The 18,573-nt window shown below is 39.1% G+C and overlaps 1 protein-coding gene across 2 annotated transcripts in view; it reads right to left on the bottom strand.

The window, feature by feature from the left end:
- The window catches only part of PDE9A (phosphodiesterase 9A), a 187,661-nt gene that overhangs the window by 118,964 nt on the left and 50,124 nt on the right, over window positions 1-18,573 (bottom strand). For both annotated transcript variants that reach the window (XM_056826008.1, XM_007493183.3), the window contains exon 5: window positions 11,536-11,579. In XM_056826008.1, coding sequence (XP_056681986.1) covers window positions 11,536-11,579 — 44 coding nt within the window. The remainder of the gene's footprint in view (window positions 1-11,535; window positions 11,580-18,573) is intronic.

The raw sequence follows: 18,573 nt of genomic DNA, 5'->3' as shown, positions 1-18,573 counted from the left end.
TTTTTCCTATCTGACTGCACCTTGTTGGTCTCGGTCTCCTTTGGTAGACCTTCACTGACATTACAGGTAGTAACAGTGGAAGTCCCTCAAAGACTATTTCCTATTTCCTTTTTTCTTCTCCCTCTTTGCAGTTTCATTTGACGATGACTCTCAGATCTATTTATCCAACTCTAACCTTTCTTTAGACCTATAATCTCCCATCTCTCACTACTTTACAACATCTTGACTTAAATGTCCTCTGGATATTTTACACTCCAAATGTCCCAAATTGTACTCATTATCTTTCCTAGATCAACTCTTCTCCTCTTCCTAACTTCCACATTATTATTGAGAATCCCTCTAGGTTTCATCCTTGACTCTTCTTTCTCTCTCAACTTTCATATTCAACCAATGGTCCAACTGCTGAAGATTTTACTTTCATAATATTTTCCCTGTTTCCTCCCCACTTTTCACCTCTGTCACTGCCACCACTCTGGTGCTGTTCTTCATCAACTCACAACTGGACTATTGCTATGATCTGCTGAATGGACTTCCCCACTCCAACTCATTCTCCAACCAGTTATCAAAATGATCTCCTTAAATACAAGTTTGATGTCACCTCTCCTCCTAATCAACAAACTCAAGAACATTCTGTTACTTATAAGATCAAATACAAAATTCTGTTTGGCTTTCAAAGCCCTTCTTAACCTGACCCTTTCCTACCTTTCCAGTCTTCTTACACAGCTTATTTCCCTCCACCTCCTCTCTGATCTAGTGACATTAGCCTTCTCACTCTTCTTCAAACACAATCCTCAATTTCCCAACTCTGAGCATTCTTATTGGTTGTGCCATCTTGAATGCTCTCCTTCCTCATCTTCACCTCTTCGACTTTTTGGTTTTCTTTGAATCTCAGCTCAAGTCCCCAAATGCCTTTCCCAGAAGTCTTTCATCCAGTCTCTTCCTTCTAAGACAATTCCCAGTTTATCCTATCCGTATTCTGTTTTGACATGGTTATCCCATGTGAACTATTGGAGAGCGGGAATTGCTTTTCTTTTATCATTCTTTGTATTTCCAGCCTTTGGCACAGTACTTGGCAAATAGTAGTTTTTAATCCTAATTTGATTGATCCAGTGACCTTTAGGAACCAGGTTGGTGTTTTATCTCTACCACTTTGATGTTTGTATTGTTTTGTATGTATTGATTAGTAAAGCTTTATGGCCTGGATTGAGAAACAAAAGTCCAATTGCTGTTAACATATGTAATAGTCAGTTTGAAACAGGGGCCATGTGCTACATCTCTCTCTTTAAAAGAAAAGAATGCTTACCTTTTCTTTTAGTATTAAGACAGAAAAGTGGCAAGGACTAGGTAATTGGAGTTAAGTGACTTGCCCAGGGTCACACAGTTCCATATGTTACATCTCTAATTAATAATATCAAATTGAGCCATAAAATAGGTATATATGTTATTATATATATATAATCCTTAAAGGTGTTCATCACTGTGGCAGAGGAGATCTACTATAAAATCAAAATGGACAATATTCCTTATATAGCTGGTGCATGTTTGTGGATGGTATCAAATGTATTCAATGAAGCCACAGAACATTTCAGCCTCTTAGATGGGATACTTCGCTACTCAAAAGAATTTAATTTGACGATACATGAAGGAAAAAAATCATAGATACCGACAGCTGAATGGACAACCTAGAGAAATTATCTGTGAATATCTCTGTCTCTATCATCTATCTATGCATTTATTATCTATTTATCTCTATCTATCCATTTATTATAAACATTGCAAAGGGAGAATGAATGAGGCTCTGAACTGGAATGTTATTGGATCTAAGCTCCTCCTTGAGACAAAGGACTTTCTTTCTAATATCTCTATTGTTCTAGTGATCTTATATGGATGCAAAACATACAAACAATAGTCTCTTAAGAATTGCAATAGGATGACCCAAATGTCTTTGGAGAGAATATGATGGAAGTGGACAGTCACATGGGTGGTACATATCAGAATTAGGACTTGAACTCAAGTCTTTATGCCTCCAAGGTTACCGTAACTCTAGTATTTGGACTATAATAATGAAAGTGTGATTTTCTAATCAGATTTTGTTTTCTCTATAAAAATTGATTTCTTCTAAAATCCTTCCTCTGTGGTGATTATTTTAGGAGCATGACTCTAAAGCACCATGAGGGCTTACACTCATTCTTTTATACGGTTTTTTTTATTATTATTTCAGATGTTTTGGGCTGTAACAATAAGATAGACGGCACAGTCCCTTATGGTTGCATTTGAGTGAGTTGAGCAAATTCCTGCTTCTCCTAGAAAGGTGGGAGCTATATCTAGCTCTCCCTACCCAATGCAAGATATTCTAGCTGTTTCTTAAAAGGCATTGAAAGCATCTTGGAGATTTATTTTGATTAGGAGACTGAAATGTGTCCCACTACTGTGGCTCCGTGGTCCCTTGGGTAGTAAACATCCAGCTCACAAAGGCTTGCTAGTCTTTCCACAGGTCTGTGACCAAAGCTCAATAGAACAACAGGGGAAGCCATACTTGGGTGAATCAATGCTTTAGCCTGGAGGATGTGGAGAGATAAAAGACATACCATTTTGTGTGACTACAATGGCAACCCTGTTCTTTTGTCTGGGGAGGAATTTCTAGCCACACTAAGAGTTTGATGAGCAAGCAGGTTGTGAAAGAAACTGCTGAACTTCCCGATCCTGGCAGTCGAAGGGTAATAGCCAATCCAGGAAAATGGAGCAGGATGCTGATTGTTCTGGTGAGAGGGACAACCATCTCCTCAAAAGGATCTTGAAGTCGGGTGGCAAAGGCTCTTCTATCTCATTCTCGTGAATTCTCATGAGATAACGGTTCTCAGGAGCCAGTTTTACAGGTGTTACAATAAGCAAGTATGAGGAATGGGAGTCCCCAGGCTCTCTTGTATTTACATGGATCAGTTCCTCCCCCTCCTTCACCACTGGCTGGTTTCTAGAGTTATAATCTAGTCACAAGAGGCAGCTGATCAAAATGCAATTATAATCCCAATCATTCACATTAAAGTAAAGCAACTTCATCTGTTAGCCTCTGTGTACTCTACAAAAGCTATATAAACCCAATATATATATATATAGGGTAGGTGGGTGGGAGGCTTGCAGCTATGAGTAGGAAATCTTCCTTTCAATTTATTTGACCTCCAGTCCAGGAGATCTTCTGGTGAGTGAGATTCTCTTTGGGTTCCCTATGAACCCGAGTTGAGAAATTCTCCATAAATGAACATCCCTTACCTGCTCTGAATGGCTTTACCCTGTTATAGCTAAGTAAACCTTTATTTGTTAACTATTCTTTCTATTTACCCTCTTACTTTCTGTCTTAGAATCAATACTGTGTATTGGTTCCAAGGCAGAAGAGTGGTAAGGGCTAGGCAATGGAGGTTAAGTGACTTGCCCAGGGTCACACAGCTAGGAAGTATCTGAGGTTAGATCTGAATCCAGAACCTCAACCAGTGGGTTGAGCCACCTAGCTGCTCCCTTTCCCTTTACTCTAGTGTAAGACATAAACTACTAAGGGACGGGCCTAAATCAAGTCAAACTCATTACATTTGTTAACAGTTGTGCAAGATTGGATCCAAGGATGAACTCCTTGAAATGGGGATGGATGATGCAGAAGAAGGGGAATCCTAGGTGCCCTTGTTGCTTCTGATACAGCATCTTGAAATGGTGGCTTCTCCCACTGTCTTTAGGGAATTAGTGAGTAAAATGTCTGTGGCTTTTTAGCAAGGTAAGCCCAATGTGTGTAATAGAGGAGATACTTGAGGGTGTCTATTGATCAATACTGGATGACTAATTGATCAAAGGTTTTCCTACCCTCCTCCCTTTACCTCCCTCTTCAGAAGCCTCAGCTTCTCCTCCCCTTTTCCCTTCAATTCACTCAGTGTGGACTATGAAGTTTAGAGAAGATACTCTTTTCTCTCTTTTCTCAAGTAAGGGTTTATTGGGAAAGACAGGACAAGGATAGAGGATGAGGTAAGAGGGATGGGGTTTTCCCTAGTCTATTCAAGGAGCCTTGGTTTTGATGATATTGGGGAAATGACAATCAGTCACTAGCAGGGACAGTCAGAGAGTTAGGAGGACAAATTGTTTGTCTTCTTTCTTCTTTTTCTTCTAACCAGCCAGTTAAATATCAGTCAGTCAGCAAAAGCTTCAGGGTCTTCACCATCAGCCACAAGCAGCCAAAAGCTTAGTTCACAAGGCTCTCCCCCAGCTCCAGAAGCCCAAAGGGGTCCAGTTCAGAAGCTTCTCAGCCCAGTTCAGCCTGACTTGGCTCCAACTGTCTTTCCCGGGAACATTCCAATTGGAATGCTCCTTTTGATTGACAGCTCTTCTTCTGTCCTCAGCTTTCTGTCTTGCATGCATGCCTATTCTCTCTTTTACATGTGTCATTAAGCATACCCTGAAAAGCAGCAGTAAACTGTTGGTGGTTGAAACTGAATGATCTTGTTTTTTGTTTTTGGTAAAATACGAATCTTATCAGCTACTGGCTTACCACTTTTGTTGGCTCTGCGCTTTCCAGTCTGGTCACTTAAGCTTCTTCCAAGTTCTACTAAAGGACTTCCCCAGATCTCAGTTTGCCTTAGTGATAAGAAAAACTCTGGCTCAGGCTCTATCTTGAACTTCTTGAAGCATTTGCTTGAAGTGGACACATCACGTACACTGCTGGTTTGTGAAATCAAGCTTGACACTTCCACCACAGTTCCTGTTTTAACCCACTAGGTTCCTGTTTTTCCTGATGGGATAATATTTATCTTCTCTTCTTGTTATCTCTAAAATTCTACTGAACTGCCCTTTTGAATTGCTTATGCAACTAAAGGCTATAAAAGATGTTATGATATTTATTTGGAGCATTGCTATAGCAATGGTTATCCAGTGCCACCTTCCCTCTGAGTGAATAAACTGCAATAAAATTTGTCTTTGGCTTGTGCTGGCCTATTGGCAGTTGCTAGTTGATGAATTCACCGAACACCTTCAAAATTTTAGGAAGGAATTGAATTTGGAGGAAGGGAAGCTATTTTTTTTCCTTTATAGAAAAATACGTTGCCTTTTTGGAACCAGTAGAATGGATAGTAATCAACAAATTGCCTATAGGGAGAAACCACCTAATTTAGAAACTAATAAGAAAAATCCACCTAATATAAATTTGATGGTATTATTACCTTGATATTTGGAAGGGATAACTTTTACATTTTATTAGACATAAGATTTTCTGGGTATTATCTTTGTACCTTGATCGGCTTAATTGGATGGACTTTATCTTCAAAGAGTGGAGTAAGGGGGCAGCTGGAGTAAGAGAGTCAGGCCTAGAGACGGGAGGTCCTAGGTTCAAATCTGGCCTCAGACACTTCCCAGCTGTGTGACCCTGGGCAAGTCACATTGCCTAGCCCTTCCCACTCTTCTGCCTTGGAGCCGATACACAGTATTGACTCCAAGAAGGAAGGTGAGGGTTAAAAAAAAAAGAGTGGAGTGAGATGGATGTGTGAATGGGTAAAGAATATTTGGTTTTGAATGGTTTGGGGGGACTATAATTATGGCTCACAACAGTATAGGTATAGTCCCTATCCTAGATATCCCTGGGAAGGTGGCCATTTCATTGTGTTCCCCACCAGACCAGTGGATCTGTCAAGAAAAGAGGGAACTTCTATGGCAATGTGCTTCCTCAGAAAGGAAGAAAATACTCTTTTCAACCAGTCTGCAGGAATCTGCCCTTGTGGGATCTCTCTGCACTTTCATTGTCTTTTAGCTCTTCACTGCTATTTGAAAGGTCTCCATCCTTAGAGGGAACTTATAGAGCTGTTGATAGTCTACCTAACCTCTTTCCTCCATGATTAACACTCCCCCCCCCCAGTCATGCCCTCTTCTTCCTCGCGCCCCAGCAGTCAAGTTTCATTCCTCATCTTGCACTCCGTACTCTCTTAGTCTCATCTCCCTCAATCCTATCTCTCCTCAAATATCCAAGTATCTAATGATCCTTACCCCCTTTACAGTGTTCTTTGGAATACTTGTCTGATCAGTTTAAAGAAAAGCTGGCTTTCATCTTAAATTTTTTCCTTTCCTGCTTTTTTCATCTTCTTTCTACTCCCTTAAACGTGACTCCCTCCTGTTGACGTAGCTTCTCTTGTACTTCATGCTCCTGATTCACTGGTTGAAGTTAGAGAGTTGGGATTCTCCTTTGCTCCCTGTTGCTACTACCTCTAGGCTTTCCCTCTACCTCCATCACCCAGCAACATCTCCTTCTTTGAAGATCACTCAATCCACCCACAAAGATTAGCTACATATAGTATCTTTTGATTACCCATAAGGGTTCCACTTTCACGTTTATGAACTCTGAAAATCCTTCATCTGATAATAACCTTGTATTATTTCTTCTTTTCCTCTGCCTAACAACCCTTAACCTTGTTCACCATCCTTACTGTGATCTTTCACTCCTCTTCTCCTCTGATCTTTCCCAGGTCATTCATCTACACTTGCACCTCCCTTCTCCATCTTGATCATTCAGTTCCAACTAACTTCTACCCCAAAGTCACTTGCTGCTTTATCCCATTGATAATGGTACCATTCCAACCCTCAACTTTGGATTACTCCCAGATGCAATTGTTTTCATTCTTATTCATTTTTTCATTCATTCATATTTCATTCTTATTCACGTGCTGTTAAACAAATTGGAGAAAAAGCACAACATGTCACTGGATTCACTGATATCTATGTTGGACTTCACAATCCTTTTATTTTTCCCAAATTGAGTCACTCTCCCATTTATCACACATCACAGGAAATGAACAAGCTGAGAAAGTGGGAGGCTAGGGTGTTTGAGGGAATATAAATCTGCAAGTTGAAGTCCCTGGTAGGAGGTCAGGATCTGGGGACAAAAGAATGTGAGCCAGGAACTGAACTCACTAAGGAAAGGAGAAAGTCTTGGAAGTCAGTAGATCATGTTATTGGAGTCCTGGTTAGATGTTAAATATGGATGAAATGAACCTTGAGAAAGGAAAGGTTACTAAGTGATGGTAGCAGAGGGAGAATCTAGAAGAATGAAGGAGGAGCAGAGATTATTCCAATTCCTTCATCACTAGGGAATGAAGAAGGCATATGAAATTATAACCACTGCTGGAAAGGGTATCCAGGGATGCGGTGCCATCAGGAGGGTATTCTGAAATCCTTTCTGATAATAAACTGGAATCATTCCTTCTTTTCCTCTGCCTTGTTCCTCATGCTCATTGTAATCTCAGAGTGTTAGGGAATATAAGATAGTAACCAATATTGGCCTAGATTTCTTCTGCTCTTTGGGGCTAACCTCCTTGAATAGGAGGCAATCCAGCTTCCAACCCTATCACTCTACCAAAATTATTCTCTCCAAAGTTACTGATGATTGCTTCATTGCCAAATCCAATTATTTTTTCCCCTCAATCTTCTTTTTCCTGGACTTGTCTGCACGGTTGATCACTCTTCTTCTGGATACTTTGTTCTTTAGGTTTTCCAGATGCTGCTCTCTTAGGTTTTCTTCCTATATATCAGACCACTCTTCAGTCTCTTTTGCTGGATCCTCATCCATATCATGCCCTCTAAGGACAGGCGTCCTACACGGTTCTATTCTGGAAGCTCTCCTCTATATTCCTTTGGAATCTCATCCAGCTCTCATGGATTTAGATACTCTTTCTATGCTGATGACTTGAAAATCTACCTATCCTGCCATAACCTCTCTGCTGACCTCCAATCTCAGATTTCCAGTGGTCTTACAGACATCTGGGACTGGATGTCCAGTGGACAGTTTAAACTTATCATGTCCAAAATTAAATTCATGGTTTTTCCAACTAAATCCTTCCCTTCTCCCCAACTTCCCTATTACTGTAGAGGGCAACATCAGCTTTCTAGTCTCTCAGGCTCACAACTGAGGTGTTATCTTGGACCATCTGTCTCTCAACTCCCATATTCAATCTGTTGTCAAAGCGTGTACATTTTACCTTGCAGTGTTCCTTAAGTGTGTCCTTTCTCTCCTTGGACCCTACCATCACTCTGGTGCAGATCTTCATTGCCTTAAATTGCTGTGAGAGCTTGCTAGACAGTCTGCTTAAGCGGTCTTCCCCTACTCCAATCTATCTTCATTCAGTCACCAAGTGATTTAAGTACACATTATACTCTTTCCTACTCAGTAAATTACATCAGTGACTGTCTGTCACCTCCAAGACCAAATACAAAGTCTTCTATTTTGGCATTCAAAGCCCTTTATTACTCAACCTCTTCCTACCTTTCTAGTCTTCTTATACCTTATTCCCCAACACATATTCTTTGATAAAATGATATTGATCTTCTAGTTGTCCCACAAAAAGATGGTATTTGTTGGCTCTGGGCATTTTCTCTGGTTGTCCCCCACATCTGGAATGCTGTTCCTCCTCATCTCAGCCTACTGGCTACCTTTAAGTTACAATTAAAAGCCTTTCTTTTGCAAAAAGACTTTCCTGGCCCCCTCTTAACTCTAGTGCCTCCTTCTCTTTATGAATTCTTTTCCATTTATACTGAATATAGTTTGCTTCTACACATTTGTTTGTATGTTGTGTGGAAGAGGCATGAAGGAAGAGAGAATTTCATGCATGCAAGACAGAGAGTAAAGGACCTCAGATGTCAATCAAGAAAGACCATTTCGAATAGAATGTTCCCAGGAAAGTCAGTGGGAGAGTCAAGCCAGACTGAAGAGGGATAAGCTGGGAACATGTCCCCTGTTAGCTTCTGTCCTAGGCTGAAGTCTCTTGGCTTTTGGAGAGGGGAGGCAAGAAGAAGGTTTTGTGTGGCTGATGGTGGTAGTTGAACCTGAAGAACTGATTGTATTTTTGAGATTTGAGTTTGAAGGAAGAAAAAAGAAGATTAAACAGTTGTCCTCTATCTCCTGACAGACTTTGTGTCACAGTTGTGACAGGACTGACATTTCCCAAAATCCTTCTAACCCTCCTAATAGATTAGGGACAACCATATCCCTCTCACCTCAATTTCCATTCTTATCCTGGTTTTTTCCCCAATAAACCTCCTTACCTGAGAAAGGGGGGAAAAATATCTTCTCTAAATCTCACAGTTCACCTTTGAGTTACATAGAAAGGTGATTCACTAATAGGGGGAGGGGAAGGGAGGCAGGAGGGTGTGGATGGAAAACTGGGAGGTGAAGGGTGGAGGGTAGAAAATATCTTGATCTATTAGCCATCAGTAGTGATCAATAGGCAACCCCAGAATCTCTCTCTCTAGTAGCATCTCTCCATCTCTCAGAAGTATCTCTTTACTAGACACCCTGAGGTTTCCCCTCATAAGAGCTCTCTAGTCACAAGCCAGAGTATCTACCGTTATTACAACCAGACATATTCCCATAGATTATCCTTTCTATTACAGTTGTCTCCTCACATTAGATGTGAGCTCCTCGAGAGCAGGGATTCCTTTTGTCTCTTTTTGAATACTCAGTACTAAGGTCACTGTCTGCCACATAGTAGGCATTTAGAAAATGTTTCCAAATAAATGCCACATAGTAGGCATTTAGAAAATGTTTCCTGACTACCTGACTAGACCGAATAAGAAAGGGAGAGGTTGGAGATGAAAGCAAATGTCTTAACTATGGAACAGGCATTCTAGAGAACACTGTGGTAGGGACTGGTAGATCTGAAATTGGATGTTGCAGATGTCTGGTTGAGGGGGGCTGAAGTAAGGGACTGGGCAGTGCGGGATAGGGAGTGAAGTCTGTACAATGACTGATGACTGAAGTATGAAGTGAGAGTACCATTGAGGAATCAGTTGGGACAGACGATCAAAAATTTCTGGGAAAATGCCTCCCTCAGGAAAGATGCTACATTAGATAAATGTAAGAAGACATGATTTTCAACAGAAACGTAGATGTAAGGGCTAACAAAACAAGGGATGGAGAAATAAAATTTGGCATGTGAATAAAAATAGATTGTTGGGACACTGTGAAATTCAGACTGGATGTTTTGCCCTGGGACAGTAGTTCCTGCTCTTCCTTATTGATGTTCCTGGTTTTGGTCACTACTGGGCCATGTGTCTGTTCATATAGTCTCTCGAGCTTTAGATTTGCTTAGTCACATCTTCCCCAAATTTTCCTCTTTGACTATAAGGGACTCAGAAAATGCTGAACGAGATATGCAGAATAATAAGGAAGCTGCTCTTTTCATAGATCTAATCGAAGAATAACTCAGTGGCAAATAGTAAAAATGTAGGATTGTCACGCATTCCTTTAGGAGATCTTAATTAGTTTCTTGAGTGAATCAGTAAGGAAACAATGGATATCATGAAGGATCTGGGTGACCTTTAAAAGTCAATTCACTGTATCCAAGAGACAAACTCAAAGAGAAATTGAAAACAGAACTGGAGATCCACAGGGAAATGTTAAAGTGGAAGCATCCCAAAGAAAGGAGTCAGGACTCCGGGAGTGAGGCTACTTTGGCAGAAAAGGCATGGAGAGTGTTGAGACAGAAACTGTGCTGAGGAAATTCCCCCAGAGAGTAGATCCCAAAGTGGTCATCTTGGCTTCCATTCCTCCTCTTGGGCTTCCTTGGCGGAAGTTGAAAGCTTTCCTTATATCACAGGAAAATACGTTTACCTCTTGTTGTTTGCATTATCTTTATACACAGTGCTAACCATAGGTCTGTCTGGATATACTTTAAGGGGAATAATATAGCAATTACAGAGGAGCAGACATTGATTTAGGACCCTGTCTCTGATGAGGGGCCAAGCTAGCCTTCTTGCTATTTCTCCTAATTAAGTCTCCATTTCTCATTTCTGTGCTTAGGCATTGGTGCTTCCCAGGTCTCCTGACATATGTGTCCTTGCTGCTTGGAACTCCTGGGTTCCTTCAAGCCTCAGCTTAAGAACCCCTTTCTGCAGGAGGCTTCTCGTCACCCTCCCTGTCTCCTTGTCTGCTAGTGTTTTTCCCTTCAGTTCCTTGGTATATGATTTATATGTCTTGTACATGCCTATACATGTACATGACTTCCTAGTTAGAATATAAGCTCCTTTAGGGCAGGGACTATTTCATTTTTGTCTTTATGTGTCCTGAGAATAACTAATAAGTGCTTTAAGTGCTGAAGACGGACTCTTTTGTTGACTGCTTTCATTCACGTTGTGAGAATGAGATGGACAGGAGAGAGGCTATAATGGTACTAGATGTAAAGTTCAGATAGGGTTTATGTGAAAACATGTGCATGAGAAGGCTTCCATTCCCCTTAGGAGAAGGATTGTCCATACCAATGGAATCACAGTCACAGAAATATTAAGTAATAAAGTAACCACTAATCTAAGATCTTTATTTACAAATTCATTATTAACATATCTAAATCCCGTTATTTGCCAGTGGTGGTTGCTGATTGTCTATGGAATATTTGTATTTATATATTTTATATATCAAGAACTTCCATGAATATAGGATTCTATGGTTAAATGCTTATCTGAAAAAATATATCAACAATGGGGGGATTATTTAAACCCTTTTGAAAAATGAAAATCAGATCTTACCTGGGAATTGTTTGATGGCCACAGGTCTCACTTTGTAGGGAGTGCTGTAAAATAGAGCATAGTTCCTTTTTTAATGACTCATAAAGTCTTATCTTATGTTAAGTATAACAGCGATGAACTTCAGAGCCAGTTAAAAATTCAACAGATAAAGAACTAAGTTTCTTTGGGATGTTATGGGTCTCTTCTGCAGCTGAATTCTAAATGCTTTAAAAATATAATACATAGCCAGGCTTAGAGATGGGAGGTCCTAGGTTCAAATCTGGCCTCAGACACTTCCCAGCTGTGTGACCCTGGGCAAGTCACTTAACCCCCATTGCCTAGCCCTTACCACTCTTCTGCCTTGGAGCCAATATATACTATTGATTCCAAGACAGAAGGTAAGGGTTTTTAATTATATATATATGCATATATATATAATACATATTCATGAAACTCATATTTGGCCAGTCAAACCAAAGTTGTAACAATTTTAGAACTGATCATCTTCTAATGTGATTAGAATTATATGTAATGGAATGTAACGTAATTACCACAGGGCTTTTAGTTGACTTGTTATCATCCCAAATTCTAAGGTAATCTAGGAGTATATTTGAATATTTCTGAATTAATAAAGCTGGAAGATCTTTCTCATTAATAAATTATCTTGCTCTGAGTCCTCCCTTCAGTTAATTGAATATTGCCTAGTTAGTAAACTGGGGAGACCTCTTCATAGAAGCAGATGCTCAGTTCTCTGTCCTTACTTCTCACAACCTCTCATCTCTTGTTTGTTTCAAGTGTGTCTGACTCTTCATGACTCCACCTGGAGTTGTCTTGGCAAAGATACTGGAGTGGTTTGCCATTTCCTTCTTCAGCTCACTTTATAGAGGAGGAACTGGGGCAAACAGGGTGGTTTAGGGATTTGCCCCAGGGTCACACAGTTAGTATCTAAGACCAAATTTGAATTTAGGAAGATGAATCTTCCTGACTTCAGTCTCTATCCATCAGCTACCTAGCTCCCTCTAATCTCTTGGGTTTAAATAAAATACCAAGTTACTAGCTATGCAATTTATTAATAGAGCCTCCAGTAATATAAAGAAATAATTATAATATTTAGCTGTGTAATAGATTACAACTCAAATCACCACTAATAATCGTCATTGCTCTTTACTACACGTCTGAAACACAGTCTTGCCATTCAGCTTTTGAGAGAGTAGCCAAAGCCTTTCATAAATAAAGAGAAATAATATTATCCTTATTTATTGATAACATAAGGGTAAATTCAGTCACCTAATAGAATAAATTCTTACTGTGAAATAGTAGTTAAATATATAGCACCAGTAAAAACTGAAAACTTTCCTTCCTATCTTCCTTCCTTCCTTCCTTCCTTCCTTCCTTCCTTCCTTCCTTCCTTCCTTCCTTCCTTCCTTCCTTCCTTCCTTCCTTCCTTCCTTCCTTCCTTCCTTCCTTCTTTCTTTCTTTCTTTCTTTCTTTCTTTCTTTCTTTCTTTCTTTCTTTCTTTCTTTCTTTCTTTCTTTCTTTCTTTCTTTCTTTCTTTCTTTCTTTCTTTCTTTCTTTCTTTCTTTCTTTCTTTCTTTCTTTCTTTCTTTCTTTCTTTCTTTCTTTCTTTCTTTCTTTCTTATCTTTTTTCAAAAAGCAGTAAAAGCTTTCCAGTCCTCACAGATGACTTGCCAATAAGTTAAAGTCAAAGTCTCCCCACTAACTCATCAGAAAATAGCAGCTAGATTGACAATCTCTAACAAACTTTTCAAAGAATGATCAATGAACTATAAGTGTTCAAGTTTACAAAGCCAGCAAAGATGGTGGAATAAGAGGATGGAGTATGTCTTGTTCCAGGATGACTCTCCAAGATCTAAGAAGAATGCCAGATTGAGTAGAAATTTAAGGACTGATTTTCTGATGCCAAGATAATGAATTGAGACCCTAGTCATTTAACCATGGCCCAAACTGTGGCACAATGGTGGCCCTGCAGCTTTATCACTTTGACTCCAGAGCAGGATAAAGGATTAACCCCCCACCCCCACCCCATCCCAGCTCCGGACCCTAACAGGCCAGCTGCTCCATCACTCTGAACCTATAGAGAACCTTCTAGCCTGCTAATGGGCTGTGCCCAACAATTGTTTCTTGGAAGGACAGCTCTAGAATTGTGCTGCCTAGCCCTGCACTAGATTCTGGAGCCTGTACAGTCTGTGATGGCATTGATTAGTCAGTTCCCTGGATCAGTCCCGATGAGTTTGCTGCTCTTTGCCTGGAGCTGCCCAGCTTATCCTTGAAGAACACAACACTCAGTACACAGAGAAAGCAGTAATAGGACCCCAGAGAATCCAAAGCAAGAGCAAATGAGCCAGAACTTCCCCTTTAGAAGTGCTCAGCGCCTGACTCAAATACAGTCTCAAAGCAGGATGGAAGGCTGGAAGAATGAGTAAATGAAAAAAGATTCCTGTGATAATGTGTTGCCAGGAATGCCCAAAACAGAAACCTGGAAGAGGTGAATAATACGGGAAGGACACATTCCCCTTACTATGCCCCCAAATATCCACCTCTTCCCTTTTCTTAGGCCCTCCATCCCTTTCCTCCTAACCCTAGTTAAACCGTTACTATTGTCTGATAATAGCCCAGGTTACAATCTGCAGATGTATTTGGGCTGTTCTAAGGATCTCAAAGACCAATGAGCATCCACGTCTCAAAGAAATGAAACCATGGTGGCAAAATGATTTGGTCCTTCCAAGAAGAAGAAGACTGGAGAGGACTGAAGATGATCGAGTTAATCCATGCCTTTGGGAGTGAGGAAAGTCAGTAAGGATGCTCTGCAGGCAGGGTGAAACATTTTGGCTATGGGAACTTGGACAAATCCCTTGTCATGTACCTCCCAATGCCCTCAAGTGACAATAAGACCAGGAATAGGGAGTTTCATCACTGGGAGTTTTCTGTAGTCATAAAATAACATATACCATCTAGGATGGATGGGGGGGAGGGGATCCTCTTCCCTGCAACGCCTCTCTGTCTGAGCCAACCCCCTCCAGGAATGAGAAAATTGGAGAAAACCTGCAACAGAGCCACAGGAGTAAGATTTGCAAAAGCTGTCAATTCACCTCCTCAACCCATTCAGGTTGTTTGAGTGCTGACACCACTTGGAGGAGATAAAATTCACCACCTCTATTCTTCCAGTGAGATAGAGGGTCAGCCTACCCTGCCTCTAGTGTAGACTCCTAGCATTGTTATCTGAAGTATAAAAGTAATTTAAAGATCCCTGGGCCTTGCCACCCACCCTGCCATTTGTCTGGCTTCCACTTTTTCCACCATCTTGACTCCCCTTTAGAGGAAGATTTTGTAAAATAAGGAATAGAGGTGATCATAAAGCTAAAATCGATAATTTTGATTACTTAAAATTTAAAATCAACTAATATGAGGTCAATTGGAAAAAAAAATTTTGATAGGCTTTGGTATCCAAGACAATATACATCTGTATCTATATAAAAATCACATATCTATAGTAGTCAAAGATTAAAAAAAAACCCATTCTTAGAAAATTTCAAGCTATCATTAAATTAAAAAAATCAAAATCAAAACAACTCTGAGGTATCACCTCACACCTAAAATATACATAAAAGAGACCGCAACCAGGACGTTTAAGAGAGTTTATTATATTTCTTCCCACTCAAGATCCACCACAGAAGAGAGGAAGCTTTCATTTGTTCGTATCTTCTGTGTGCATGCTTTGTATCCAATTAAAAAGCATTTTTGTCACCATGAAATAAACAGACAGGACATAATTAAAGGAAGGAAGGGAGCCTCTATCACATGTTTCTGGGGAAAAGTTGATGAAGACTCCATGTGGGGTGATATCAAAGCACACGCTAAAAGGACGAGGACCAAATCCCACATTATTTATATTATTATATTTTTAAATTATATTTTATTATATATATATAATTATATAATATTATATATTAACGTCATGTTAATATTCCTGTATTGAACAAATCCTGGGATATTTTATAAAACATAATATATATATAATATGTAAACTAAATATGAAAACATCTTTGGTTTACAGGGATATATATCCCCCCAGATGGAAATATAAACTATAGACATATATCCTTGTACACCAAATCTATTTTCATAATCTCTTTCCATGACAGACAGGTTGGGACAAGAATTTTATTATGCTGCTAGAAATGTGGCCATATTTTATGTTCAGTTTATGTTTTTTCCCTCCAGGACATCTCGAAGCTTCTCAAACATTGCAGGCAATTTGTACATTAGTGTGCTCCACATGGGAAGGCAGGCACCCCATGATGGGAATTAGGACTCCTATATAAAGGGATGTACAAAGATACAAAGGTATCTTTGATGTCTGACAAAGCTCTGAGCACCCCACAGGCACTTCTTTAGTTGCCTTCATGGCCACTGGAACAAGTTTATTTTATCCACTCATTCCACCAGGAGAAGTCTTCACATGCTTGGGGCAGAACCTTCTCCCTCTAACTCCCCAATAGGTTTGACTACCCCAGTCTGGTTTAGCCCATCTCCCAAGATGGTTTTACCAGGATATATGACTGCTGCAATTCCACAGCTTTTTGGAGTCATAGGTGAGGCTTGAGTGGCAGGTGGAGAAGCAGCTCTGAAAAGGATTCAGCAAGTCCTCACACCAGAGATGCTAGTTCTCCCTGAACATCCCATACACTCCTTCTTCTAAGTGACAGCTGATTGTAGTGGTAGGGGGAATGAGAGATCCCTTCTTCAGAGGAATTGCTTCCTTAAAGTGGAGGTGGTCTGGGGAACATTGCTGTTCCCATTGCTCTTTTTTTAAAATTATTGACCACAGAAGTTTGGCCTAACCATATAATCAGGGAAAAATGCAGATTAAAAATATTAATCTCAGTTTTTGAGGATGCTGAAAAATGTGAACAATGTCTATTTTTAGATTTATGACATACAGTTTGATGAACAATCTACATAAGTAACACAGGGGTAACCTGAAACAGATACTATAAGTTGGCAACTTGGGCTCAATGAAGAAAAAGAGCAAGCTCCTTTAAAAATACCTTCTAGACACAAACATTCATATTTTTAATCTCAATATTTCTGTGGCAGTGTTATAAGACTATGAGTCATGAAATTCTATAGTTTTTGAAGAATTGAAAATAAATATCACCTAGAAGGCAAATGGAAAGGTCCATAATGGGTGTGTGTAGGCTGAAACATAGAATAAACAAGAACTATGAACAACTGAAGGAAAATATACCATCAAATAAATACAGAGGCAAAGAAGAGATGGGTTAGTCATGTAGGAAGAGTGAGGAATAGCTACTGGACAGCTTATGTTAAGAAAGCAGGGGAGGATAGCATGTTGGGTGGATGCTTAGGAGAGGACTTAGACAAGAATGGCATAGGTTGTGAGAGAAGAATAAGTTGTGATTTGCAACTTGATTTAGAATTGCCATGTTAATGGTCACATGTATTTGAGTATATATTTTGCTATTTGATTTCAATTATATATTGTGTTAATTTATGGATCCCAATAGAACCATGATTAGGTATTTGATGGGATCTCAAATTGCATTTCTCTTACACTGACCCAAAATAATATTGATTCTAAAGTTCCATAATATATCACCTTGTATTTAGTAAAGGCAAAACTATTCACAGAATCACAGAAATTCAAAGTAAGAAGAGACAATAATGATCATTTAATCCATTGTTACCAGAAACAGAATTCCATACATTATATTCTTGGCATTGTCATCTAATCCTTCCTTGGTGACTTTAATGATCCAATTTTCAAGGCAATTCATTCTAATTTTGGATAGATCTGGTTATTAGAAGCTTTTCCTCATGAACAGCTTTAATTATATCTTTGCAATTTTTGTCTCTTGCTCCTAATCTACCTTCTGGGAGGAGCAAAGTAAGCCTATCACTTCTATTTTAAAAAAAGTTTTATAGATAATTAAAAAAAAACAACTATCACTTCCCAATAATCTCCTTTGTTACCTTCTTCCCTATATAAAGCTGCTATATAAAACTGGTTCTCTGGAAACGAGATTAGTTATTTCATTTAATTTGAGTTCTGATTTCTTTTAGTATGGTTTGTTTACATATATATGTGCATTTTGATTATTGTGCATGTTCAAAAGCAAAAGAAACTCCTAACTCTAGGAAATTTCTATGAGACAAAGAGCAAACCACAGAATCAACAGGGGATGGTGAGATCCATGCAATCACATGCAAAATGGAAAAATGGAAATTGGTCTCAAGTGCTGCCAGAACTCAAAAAGAATTAAAAGTTCAAATAAGACAGGTTAAAGAAAAATGGGGAAAAAAAAAGTTAATACAAAAATAATATGACAACTTAAAAAGCAAAACTGTTCAACTGGAAAAAGAGATACAAAAATCCAATGAAGAAAAGAGTTTCTAAAAAGCAGAATTAACCTACTGGAAAAAGAGGTAAAAAAAATTCAATGATTTTTATGTATATTGTTCTCTTCATTCTGGTTTCTTCTCTCTGCTTTTGTCCATTTGAGTCTTTCCACGTTTCTCTAAATTCCTTATATTTGTAATTTCTTACAGCAAAATAGTATTATATTACATTTTAATTTAATAAGCACTTATGAAATGTCTCCTCTGCATGAAGTGTTATGTTAAACACCAGAGATATAGAAAAGAAAATTCTGAGCCCTCAAGAAGCAGGAGGATATATAATATATAAAAATATCATACAGGCATAGTAATTTGAAGAGAGAGAGACCACACACAGCTAGGAAAACTAAGAATAATTTCCTAAAGGAATTGGCACATGAATTTAACACTGAATGAAGCTAAAGTCTGAGATGGAGATAAAGAAAACCATATTTTTTTCCAGCCATTCCTTACACTAAAGGATATCTCTTTCTTTCTAAAATTTTTATTTTTGAGAATTTTTTGTCACCACTAAAAGTAATGCTTGGAATGCTTTGATATAAATCAAATGTTTCTGCCTGTCTTTAGTCTCTATCAGGCATATGGCCAGTTGTGGGATCACTAGGTCAAAGGATCTAG

Source organism: Monodelphis domestica, chromosome 4 (genome assembly GCF_027887165.1).
Source record: "Monodelphis domestica isolate mMonDom1 chromosome 4, mMonDom1.pri, whole genome shotgun sequence".
Lineage (NCBI taxonomy): Eukaryota > Metazoa > Chordata > Mammalia > Didelphimorphia > Didelphidae > Monodelphis > Monodelphis domestica.
The sequence above is the reverse complement of the archived record's forward strand: the minus strand, read 5'-3'. Positions and strand labels throughout refer to the sequence as shown.